General features: G+C 39.5%; 1 protein-coding gene across 1 annotated transcript in view; it reads right to left on the bottom strand.

The window, feature by feature from the left end:
• The window catches only part of kcnh7 (potassium voltage-gated channel subfamily H member 7), a 29,319-nt gene extending 18,792 nt beyond the window's left edge, over positions 1-10,527 (bottom strand). The window contains exons 1-3 of the mRNA XM_028433640.1: positions 10,452-10,527; positions 9,919-10,149; positions 1,277-1,432 (exon numbers count right to left, since the gene is read on the bottom strand). Of these exons, the coding sequence (XP_028289441.1) occupies positions 1,277-1,432; positions 9,919-10,149; positions 10,452-10,527 (463 nt within the window). The remainder of the gene's footprint in view (positions 1-1,276; positions 1,433-9,918; positions 10,150-10,451) is intronic.
• Positions 10,528-12,697: the final 2,170 nt, after the last annotated feature.

Below are 12,697 nucleotides of genomic sequence, written 5' to 3'. Positions count from 1 at the left end.
CAGCTCAGGGAAAGAGGGATTACTATCTGCCAGGCTCAGTATTGTGCTAGTTGATACCTGCTGGCTTATGTATAACCTGCTGTCAACATCTAATCATAATTAGCCCCCCATGTCCAAAAATCACCTTTTGGAAACTGGTACAATAAAGGAAATGACTATGCTGTTTGGAAACATTTCAAAACACAATTATAAAAAAAAACTGTGAAATGTCAAAATTATCTTCACTGCTTTAAAGTCCAACATCAGAATGACTTTCTCTCTTTCTCTTCAAATGAAGTATAGCTTATTAAAAAGGCTGCTCAAAGACAAAAATTATATTAAGATGCATGTAGTCAAGCCTCTTTGTGTCTTTCAGTCACATCATATGTTTATCTGTCTCATTTACCCACAGGTTCCCCAGCTGAAGCACCGTCACAAGCAATCAACTCTAATTAGCAATGTTAGCAACAAACACGTCATATGCACACACACAAGCATATGCATACACACGCTTCAATTCATGCACGCGCACAGAGAGAACAGCACAAGCTGAATGTCAGTGCCTCGGAGGAATTCATACTGAGTGAAGTGGATAGCTGAATGCTGCTCAGAGAAAAGATGCTGAGTGCCTTCAATCAGATAGGAGCAGGAATGTCTGACATTTACACCTCCTGACACATATCCAAGTCAAAAATGAAAAATGTGCTATATGCTTCTCTCCTAGTACACATACAAGAGATAAATAATTTAACATTTTCAACAAGGTAAGGTTACATAAGTTGACAGTTCCCTCTCAACATGGTGCATTTTATTGCTGTACATGTAAAATGAATTGTAACTAAACAGGTTTTAGAATTACAGAAACACACAGCATGTTTGGAAGTTATGCCTTGCATGACAGAGAACAGATTCTCCAGTGCTTAATTAGTGTCTAACAGATGTAGAGGGCTATTATCCTAATTTCAGTAATTGACTTATGATTCTCCCCTTTGTTAAAATAGTCTTTGTTTTGTGGATAAGAACATCTGATAACATTCGTTTGTAATTCATGCAATACTGCAACAACATCAAAACAGAAGCACCGGGAACACAGCAGGTGTAGTAGATTGTTTGCGTTGATAAAAAAATTGTTAACATAGCCTATATGATCTCATGTGGTGTCTTATAACACAGCTGACCAAATCACCATGTAATTTTTTGTGAATTATTAACAATCACCCTAACCTGTCCTAGGAACCTAGGAAAATGAAGAAAATGAATAACACACATACAAATATAACAATTTAAATATACTCACTTTGATCTGACTTTGTAGGGGATGTGGGGCTTATCTTCTCTGTTGAATTGTCACTTCCCTCATCCACAACATAATCAAAATTTAGGATAAACATCATCACCACACCCTCTTCATTCTTCACTGGGATTACGTGAATGTTACACTGGAAGTCAGACCCTGAAAGAAAGAGAAAAGTGTGCTAAAAATATGAATCATAGTATAATAGTCTGGGTGTTTATCACATTTAATCACAATGAGGTAAGCCAATTCAGAAGACAGAAGAAAGAAAAAAGAAATGTTAACCAACACAACACAAAGGTTAATGCCTTCTTGTCAGAATGAATAGAAAGATAAAATAAACATGCCAGAGGGTAAGCAAAGTGTATGTATGTGCCTGTTCATGTGTGTTGCATGGCAGTAGATGGGTCAATATATAATGCAAGAGCTACAGTATAGAGTAGAAGGGATGGTTTAGTATAATAAACAGGCCAGAAAGATTACAGCCAATTTAAAGCAGAGCAGTGTGTGCATAGGTATAATCACTAAAAATAAGCATCAAGTGAGACAGTGGAGCAGAAAATCCAGGAATATCACAGTTTCTCTTCTGCACTCCTTATAGCTGTGTTAGCAAAAGCTATTACTGCCCGTGGGCACAGCTGACCACCAATAAAATTATCTACCCACTGGACTCTAAACACAATAGCTGCTGCTGGCCTACAGCTAAGGTGATGCACAGCATCAGTGCCATCTCTGGTATGGGAAAAGGTGATGTTTTCTTTCTACTAAAACCATTTTTAGCCATTTTTGCACATAAAAAACTACATTAGAAGTCCGAGTTAATCTTTTTATAGTAAATATTGATGACATGAGCTATAAAAACACAATATCTAATACAACTGTCCCTTTGTCTCTCTATGTAGGTTTGTCTGTCATTCTGTCTGGCTTGTTGTGTTGCTCCCACTCGCAGAGGACACATATTACCAGTGTTCACTGTAATCTCCTCAGGGCTCACAAACACCCTGCCAGCAGCATTCATTAGCAGTAGACTTGCTGTCTGACTAAATATAACAAGCTTGGTCTGCCTCAACATGCCAGAGTTCTGTTGGACGGATTTCTGCATCAAAGAAATCCCAGAAGTAATGTTGCATTGTCACAGCTGATAAGATGATAATGTGATTTTAATAACATGGAAATCAAGAAAAATACTGAAACCAGTATTTAAAACCAGACATAATTCCATGTGAAGTAAATTGATGGAAATTCATGGCACAGCTGCATGTGCAGCATGTGGATAATAAGACCAGCAGGTGTGGACTACACACCAATCTTGTCTGGTGTCATGGGTGCCTGGTTTTTTGTGTTGTAAAGTAGGAGAGTGGTGTTTAGAGAGCAGGGGAACTGTGAGTCCTTCCCCAGAAAATCCCCTTTTTTATAAAAAGCACTTTCCTGCATTTCCCAGAAATCCTTTCCTAATTCTGCATTGTCCTTCCTGTCAAAGGGAACATTTTTGTTACTAATTTCATCTGTTTGGTTAAACTAGGTAAATGGAGGCGTTATAGAGAACTAACTTTGAAACTTCTAATTGTGAAATTGTATAATGGTTTCAGTTGAAAGAGACGGAGAACAGCCAGGTCAGAAAACAAGGGGGAACTTTAATAACTAAACAAAACTGGGAAAAAAACAGAGAGCAGCAGAGACAAACAAAACAAAAATGCAAAAACTACAAACCAAAACCTTAGGCTGGAAATAAAGTCAAACCAAAAGAACAAAAAATAAGTAAACCACAGACGCTGAAGACATGAGGAGAAGAAAAAGCCTGGACTATAAATACACAGAGAACTGATTGGCTAACAACACACAGGTGAGTGCCAAATTTGGAAGGAAAACACACAAAGGAAGGAAGTAAAACCAAAGATGCTTAGCATAAAGATGATGCATTACAAGCTGGGCGGGTCAGGCGTGTCGACATAGCCATATGGATAGAAGAAAGCAGAATGTGTGGTGTGCCATAAGATGCTTTCGGAAGAGGTAGGTCTGATTTCTGCACATACTTTGTTTACTGTTAAGAGAATTTGATTAAATTTTCTAAATTTTTTGTTTGGTGTTGTTGATGTGTGAAGGTTCAACCAGCCAAGCAGTGAATCTGAGACTCGGCTGCTGAGGGCATTTCACCCATTTGGTATGCACCCTAACCACTGAGCCATCAGGTCACTCAGTTATCTAAGCTTGTCTGAACTATTCATTAAATATTTACTGGATGCAGCAGTGAGCATGTAATTTAAAAATAGTTTTATTTTCTTAACAGAGTCCGAGTTTCTCTGCTGCATTTGTGCCTGCTTACATATAAACATAATGTCTGGTCTCCTAAGCAGTTTTTTATTTCTTTAAGAATAAACTGACAACTGATTCAAAATCAAGTTGCTTTACAGAACCCTGAGACATTACAAATGTCTTAGTATATTAAGAGGGATGCAGCCACATTAACATTTGTAGCACTGCATGTGAACAAATAAATAAATAATTCAAAATTCACTGCTGAAAAAACAGTAAATAACTGAATATTTACAACACAGAACAAATCCTGTGTGTGCAACCAAGATGGTAAATTCAGCAGAAATATTTCTGGGCTCCAGTTTACCTTACCAGATGGGGAAACAATGGTCATGCTTAAAGGCTAAACCATGGGGGTCCCTTCTCATCTGGCCTCCTGCTGAATGTCACCTCTACCAAATATGGATCAAAGAAAAGCTCTTCCTAACTGTTGAATCAGTAGAGCCTGTGCAGATCTACATTTGATCTATTATTTTTGTAATCATATGTGTGTGTGCCAACAGCACTCTTATCCTGCTAAACAAGAGGAACATTATGTGGACAGAACAGGAAGAGCCTTTCTTTCCTTTACCTATGGCTGCACACCATGTGATCACTACAGCCAAAAGGCAGCCACAGCCACTGTTTGAGAACAACTGTGTTATTCATACAAAATCCAAGTACAGTTGTCTGCTGAATGCATTTTGGTGGACCCAAAGGCTGGATGCTGGTAAAAACACCTAGAAAAACCAAAACATCCCATGATGACTTATAATAGCTTGTTATTTGAGAATTACTCCAGACTGCATTATGTATGTCTGTGATACCCCCTGCTGAGAGACAAATTGCCCTGGCAGACAGAACTCCTCAGCTGAAGTGTCAATAATGAACAACACTGTCTGACAGTTATTTGAGAAGCTGCGGTCTTTTTCAGGATTTTAGATCTCTAATTTGACCTATTTACAGGTCACTGTGTAAATGTGTGTTCTACATTATGAGGCACAGAAAGAGAAACAGCTTTGGAGACATAATGCATTCAGATGTTCCAGTTGTGAAAGAAGCTTTTATGACATTAAAAACAATGTGTGCTGAGGATCTAAGCCCTTTACAGGCAATACACTTACAGTTTTATAATCGCTGCTGTGTTTTTTGATCAATATTTTTCCCATTTTCTCTTCCAGGGAATATTTAATTTAATATTTATTTAATGACTTTTCTAAAAGAACCTTACATTATATAGAAATGGCTTTTGCATTGCCACCTCTCTTGCTGTTCGTATTTGTTATCCCTGGTTTATCATGTCCAAAAACAGTGATTGGCATCATTGCAAATTTGTCAGCGTCAGAGTTGGCTACATTTATTATAACATCAGATCAGATCAGTACCTGATCTTAACACTTCGGTATGATTCAAATTGCCTCAGCTTCTACTGCTACTGGGTGTCTGTGGAAACATTTCCAACCTGACACAAAAGAGTTCCATATAACAGACTTATTCTGCAACTGAGCTCTGTGTTCATAAGTACAGTGTTTTATAATAAATGGTAATATGGCCAGACAAAATAAAAGACTGATAACTATTAAAATATTAATAACACAACCTCACATGGCAACCATGTCCACATGCAAACTGTTCTAGGTGACTGAAACATTACAAAGACACTGTTTTTAGAGTTGATGTGTCCAACATTGTTTTGGGTTAAGGATATATTGTCTGTCGGGTTGGCTCTTCATAGCCCCCCCCCCCCCCCCCCCCGTCATATGCACACTGCTTCTTTCATGTGATTAATGTGACTTCTGACTCTTGAACATACAATATATATACACATGACACCACTAAGAGTGCTGACCATGCAGGTGTTTGAGTATTCAACCTTCTAGTCTCCTCCAACATTCAACGCAACACAACATTATTCTATCACAGCATGGTAATAGCTGCTAGACATAGTTAACATCTTTGACAGTAGAGCAGTTTGTACCACTGAGGGAGTGAATGTCCATTCATCCCCTGACCTTTATATGGGGTGTTTCACTGTAAGCCAAGAAATGTTATTTACACCTGCTTGAATGAATGGACAGTGTATTAAGACTAGCTCTCTTTTCATGATGGAAATTTCATTACTGTAGATTCTATTTCCATCATTAATTATTAAAACATTGCAGCTTAATCAAGTGGATCCTTTTGGACACTATTACAATGACGCCTCACAGGTCAAACAGAGTTGTGGTGAAACCATAAGATGTCTTGAAGAAAAAGGAACACATAGTGTATTTGTATTAGCATAGTAGAGTGCTATACATTTGTTTAATCTTATTTCAAAAAGAGAAGCTCTTTCCTCATTTGCTTTTCATTTTGATGTATCAAGGCCTCATATTAATCTGCATAAGCTGATCTGCTTTAGGAAGAAACATGAGTAATATTGTTGAAAGCTGATTTTTGTTTCTGTTGTATCTTTCTACAGTACTAATGTACTACCCACAACTGCAGCCCTACAACTACTGCCTGGTTGTAAGTCTTCTATAATGAAATCTGACATGTTTCTCTTTTAGGGCTATTCTGCTTAAGCCAATACCCAACATTAGTGGGGCATAGCCCGGCAGGACTAGAGCATGTATGGAGAGGCCATGGAAGCTAACCCTTTGTTTAGAGTCTTTATGGGCCTTGTGGCAGTATCTCGCCTCAGTGAGACTGCCATAAGCTACAAAACCTGACCTAATTTCAGCTTCAATCAGTGTCTTCACAGACAAATAAGCAGCAGCTCCAGCTCAAACTGTGTTTTTATTTGTGTTTACATGTATCACTTGATGATATTTTGCTCCTAGATCTTTTATTTTAGTTTGAAGTGAAAAAAAATAAAATAATGAAAATTGCCCTTAAATTACCTTCATATCCACTGCAAAGTGAAACCAGTATCATAACAGTTAGCTATGTTGCAATATTGAGAATTATGATATTCTAAAATTAAACATGGACATTATATTGTGTTACATACATGACAATACAAACCACTATCACAACAGGTGGTAGTAATGGTAGCAATAAATGGCCATAAAACAGAGGAAAGAATAAGATGACACAGTACCTTGCTAGCTAACACTGCAGTATGCGGTTACTACTGCTAAGCACAATCAGGTAGGAGGAGATGACAGACACCACACCCATACAGTAGTAGCTCAACACTGTGCTACTATTTATTTTGGATTCTGTAAAAATTATGAAGCATGTTTACTCCCATCCAAGAGACAGAGAAATTGACAAAGTTTCCATAAATATCAAGAAAATACTGCCACTATTTTTGCTAGAGTTAATTGTAAAAAATCTGATGACATGGCAGCTGTAGTTACAGTGTTTATGGCTCCACGCATAACTCGTGCACATTTATGTGCAATGTATCTGCAGCTAATCGCTGTCTTGATATAACATCAACTAAGCAATTCAGCCATTCTTAAATTCTTGCGTTTGAAATAAGCTCAAATTACAGTATGTTATCCAAACTTTTTTTTACACTACTTACTACCTAGTGCAACTTGATATGCTTGGACAACTTGGTTTCACAAATGAAACCAGACGACAAAAACTGTTTCATGTCATACGGCGAGACACCAAAGAGAGCTGAGCGTGATGAAAAATGGATGTGCTCCTTTAGAGTTTAGTCATCCAAGTGTCCTGCTGAACACTTTATGTACTGTAGGCACTCTGTGTCCCATGGCCTCTAAACCCTCAGCAGGGGTACATGGCCCCTCAGTCCCCTAGGTGGGGAGTCACCTATGAAACCCTGCACCTACGCATACCACATGTCGCAGATCATTCAGCACGGTTAGCTAAGCTGCTGCTGTTATGTAGCCATTATCCATTTAGCTTCCCTCTGCTCCACGGTGTCAGCTTCCCTTTGTTAAGACTCATTCAGGTACAAAGTATTATTACACCCCGTGGAATAGGATAGCTTCACAAAGCCATCTAGGGAAAGGCATTTATCTCACTGATTATGTATCATAGCTAGAGGAAGACTGCATGTGTGGTATCTCCACTCACAACCTTCCTTGTTCACATAGAGGGGAACACAGAAATCAAAAAGAAAATTCCCTGGTGCTAAATGCCTTCTGCTGTGCTCCCATGGCCGCCATTGTTCCACTAGTTTTAATTTCTAAGCATACACATAAGCAGCTTAACTTTTTTGCCTTTTTAAGTGAAAAGAGCCAGAGGTTTGTTGCTCTTGATGTCGCACGTTTCCTCAAATTCAAAACAAACTACAGCATTTCAAATACCTTAAACAGCCATTTAAGGCACATCTGCAGACCATAAGTCAGCCAATATTAAGAGTGGCTTCATCTCAAATGTGAAAGATAAGGAGAAACAGAATAGCAGTAAACCTGCCTGAGCTACAGCTGGTTTATTATATGATTTGTGACGCACAGTAGGTGCATTGAAAATGGAAGGCTTTAATACAAAGGATTAACTGATTTGCATTAGGACTGATAACTTGAAATACAGTTAGAAGAGGAGACATAAAATACATCCACTTTCCAACCATCAACTTCAATTTGTTGACAGCCCAGAATCAATAGGGCTATTGCTCTCAAGGATGGCATGAATCTTTCATTCCCCTATAGCAGAGGAAGCGTGTGAACTGTGTCCTCCATACCAGTTTAATGCATTTTCTCTGTAAGCTGCTCATTCCCAGTCACTGCACTGTCAGCCCTGACATCTTTATTCATGAGCACACACGCTCACTATAAATTCCTCTGAGGAGTATTAAGAGTTGTGTCTTGAAGCCGTGATGCACACCAGGGAGGATTGTGAAGAGGCTGGGAGCAACGATTATGTTGGAAGGTTTCTGTTGCTCTCAGCCGCTATGCTTCAAACATTAGGCACATGACATTTAGATGGAGGATACGGAACATGCATTGAAGATGGGAGGGAATGGGAAACTAATGAAGTTGCTTTAAAACCCCACTTGTCAAGCTGTTTTTTGTGCTTTCACAAACAGACCCTCGAGTGTGTTATATGATTGTCTTGCAGGTTTCTGCAACAATCTATTTTAGCAGTGTAGCAGCTGGCTCTTGGTTTGTACGTGATTAGCAAAAAAGACTAGGCTGATGGCTGCTGATGGCAGATTAAACATGTATCCATGGCCTAGAATCTAATCAAACTCACAATTAAAAATTAAAGCCCCGGCTCCTTATGATTAAATAAAATATTACCACTTTTTTTCCTCTAGCTTAAACTCCATATTTACTATACAGTCCATGGCATGTTTTCAAAGCATCAGTATGACATAAAAAGTGTTTTTTGTGGCATGATCAATTATGCAATTTAAGGGAAAAACAAAGCAAGAGAAGTACCTTTGCATTAGGTCTGTGCAGCTATGTCATGCTGACCATAAAAAGCTCATGTGAGAGCATGGCAGGAGGTGGTCAATCTGGGGATTTATGCCACTGAGCGGTAACATCGTATTAATTCTCTCTGACTCAGGATTGCCGTCTCTGCAGGACACCATTCATACCAGGACTGGGATTGGCTAAAAATGAATGACAAACACCAGTCTGCCAATAAAGGGAGAGCATTTCTGTATAAAGCTTGACAAAGATGTAACCCGCCACACAGTCAGAAATGTTTACACAACCCTCAACAGCTACTCCACACCTATTCTACAAACCACAAATAAATGCACTGCAGAACTCCAAACACACACACACAGAGTACCACAAAGATTTACTGTATGAAATGATAAAGATGTCTCCATTACTGTTTGCCACACTCCATCAAAAGCTGTTAATCATGTTATCACTTCACATACCCTCTATTGTTTCCTCTTTTAACTGTATCCTATTGTGTGATTAAAGACAGGCACTGTTTTTGTCACTTGCTGTAAATTGGGTAGATCTCAAAACAATGTGTCATATGATACGATTCTCCAGGTGGATTTCAGTACTATGGGCAGTATTAGCTTCCATGCAGCCAAACGTGAATATAAAGCAGGAATATATATAGATATGTTTAATGTATTATTAGTCAAATGTGCAGCACCTATTGTCTGTTTTCAGATTGATATTTGCTTCACCAGAACACCTTTCTGAAACTACAGTGAATAAACCTTCATGATGCATGAGGATTATCGAAGCTATCCGTCTGCCAGTAGAAACTTACAGGATAGAGTTATTTTGGAGCTTACTGTCAGGTGTAATGTGGGCTTGTAACGACTCTGGCTTATAACCAACTGACAGGCCACATCATGAAGTGGGGAGCTATAGTGGGTGCTCTCCCAGGAACAGCACATCATGAAAGACACCCCCCTGAGCATTACGGACATGCTGTGACAGTCACACCACTGTGCTAGGTGGTCACTTACTCACCATCCTTCCGGTGGTAGGTGATCTCTACCTTGCGCTCCTCAGACCCCAGCACAGCCTGTGCCACCTGGTTGATGGCCTCCTTGTCGGTCTGGTCACCGTGGAGGAAGTCACAGGTGCACGGTTTCTGCATGATGTCTGGTCTAGAGAAGCCTGTCATCTCGCAGAAGCCATCATTGCAGTATATGATTGCACAGTTCTCTGCCCTGGCATTAGCTATCACAAATTTCCGGTCTGTATAGAAAGAAACAATATGTATGGTGTGCTACAGAGTCAACATTAGGGTGAACATATAAAACTAAAGAGCAATCAAGTTAATTATGTTCACTTTCACCATATTGTATGGGGAAATAAGCAGACAACTAATGATTTTGTTCAGTAAGCTCGTTGTTAAACTCAGTTCAGCTCTAATGAAATTGACAAATGATTTTATGAGAAACTTAATCACTGTATAAAGTTTAATCAGTTCTCGCATCTCTCTTATCTGATCGTTGATATAACAAACCATCAGAATCTGAACTGAAGATGATACTTACTTTGACCCTCGAATTTCCGGATAATTATTCCAAGGAATGTGTTTTGTGGCGCAACGTGACCTCTCCTCACAGGCATGTTTACGCACAGAATATTCCACAAGCGCCAGCAAAAGCGCCTTTTACAAATAAATCCCGAAGTTACAGTTGTTGGCTCTTTGTGATGCTTCCTTCACCACAGGCTGTACCATGCTCGACGCGCGGCACTCTCTTTCCACTTTAAACGACCTTCCCACTTCACAGAGGAGTTATTTATCCCGTTTGTATGCCCGAGCATGTAAATGCCTCCTCGCCGAAACGCACGGAATCGGGGAGGACCGCTTGGTTTAGGTTCAGTTCGTGAAGCATTTCGCGTTGAGGATGGGTGCGATCCTGTCGTCCTTTGTCGTGGTGTGTTGGGCGCATACAGTGCACAGTGGTTAATATGCCAAGGGGAGTGACGTTGCTCCCGGGGGCTTAGTTCCCTCTACCTCGGGTATGGATAAGTCCCAGCCTTGTGCGGCGAGTCTGGGCATTATGAGCAGAGATGCGCTCACACTGTGCTGCCTAATGTGGGAAAAAATATACTAACTTCACACTAGAGAGCGATAACCTGCAAAGTGATGCGCAGCAATTTAAAACATCACCTCGTCTAATGAAAAACACGTGTTGCTCATTAACCTTTGTTATTAAAGGTGATTGTTAATAGGAAATGAGATTCATTGGAGATGCAGGAATAAACTAGGTTACAGTGCAAAATGACTATTTGGTTATAGTATAAGAAGCAATTAATCACATTTCATAAAGCCGTTACTTTTAAAGCCTATCACGTTTGGCTACTTATATTTAAAAGCAGTGGTAGTTTAGTTAACTACTAACTACTTAGCTAAATTGCTAGCTGATTGCAGATTAGCCTACTAGCACTGTAGCCGACTTTTTATGTAGGGTCTAGCTTAAAAACTATTTACAGCTTGATTTATATCCAATAACACATAAATAGCTAAATGTAAACAATAATGTTAGCAAAAGTCATGATAAAACTGACATACCTAATACAGCAAGCGGCTGTGTTTTGTTTACTTCCGGTGGCGTCTGACGTCAGACCTGTCAGCGTCTGAAGGCCGACCGGAAAAATCCTGACTAAAATAGGATAATGATGGACTTATAAGTGTAGTGCGGAAAGGTGCTGAATAGTTTTTTTTTGTCTCCGCCTTATACCCCATGCCAGCATGAGGCAATCCTTGTGGCTCAGACTTAAAGTCAATGCGGAAGTATAAAATTGCAGTTCACGTCGCAGCCGCTAGGGGCTGGCTCCATAAGCAAGTCACTCCCCATAGACTTAAAATGGCCAACTTTACAGCAGAAATAAACATGTTTACAGCGTGGTACAGAAACGATTCTGGTCTCAAATAATGAGTTTCCTTTTTAGTGTCAACTGTACAGGGGTGATTTTTTTACCTAGCTAAATTTCCACTATGTAATATTGCTATTTTTTTTCTCAAAGCTTCTACAGTGATGTAGTTATTGGCTGTGTCTGTAACATTGTTGTCCTGCCTAGTGGGTAAGGCACTGTTGAAGTAGGCTAATCCAAATTATTTAAACTCTGATACTCACTGTGTGCCAGAATACCTTATAAATCACAAACATCATTCAGGGCACATGCTGTAATTTGTACATTTTAAAGTAACCTACAATGCTTTTAAGTTAAAATACACATCTATGTTTATAGCACACATTGATTTCTAGTGTAGCTTGTCAAATAATACACCCTATTACACTACTGCAGGGGAATTTTTGTAATTAGCCTATTGCTAGACCGCACTAGTTGTGCACCTTCCTACAGAACAAATGGAAACCCAATGTTTCATATCATCAGTTTACAGAGTAGGGTGGCCAGGGCTCAGGTAGTGCAGCAGCTGTCCAGCAGCCATAAGGTTGGCAGTTTGCAGTCCTGGCTGCATGTCGGTGTGTTCCTGGCTGTATAAATATACACGAACACAAAGTTACAGAGTAGTCAGCTGGATATTTTAGCCAGTATGTTATGCCAAACTTTCACTCTACTTTGAACTGAAGGAGAGACGTCTCTGGAAAAGTTGTAACTGACTGCAGCTTCTTTGAGTCGCTGTCCATGGTGCTGAAGTGGGTGATGATGGGAATCCAAAATAAGTGTATTTTTGGCACATGGGTGCAAAAATGCTTTAAAGAACCAGTCATCCTTTTCTAAATTTGTGCTTCCACAAATTTACAACTGCTGTACTGTGGTGGTCATT

Source organism: Parambassis ranga, chromosome 21 (genome assembly GCF_900634625.1).
Source record: "Parambassis ranga chromosome 21, fParRan2.1, whole genome shotgun sequence".
NCBI lineage: Eukaryota > Metazoa > Chordata > Actinopteri > Ambassidae > Parambassis > Parambassis ranga.
This window is presented reverse-complemented; position numbering and strand designations above follow the sequence as displayed.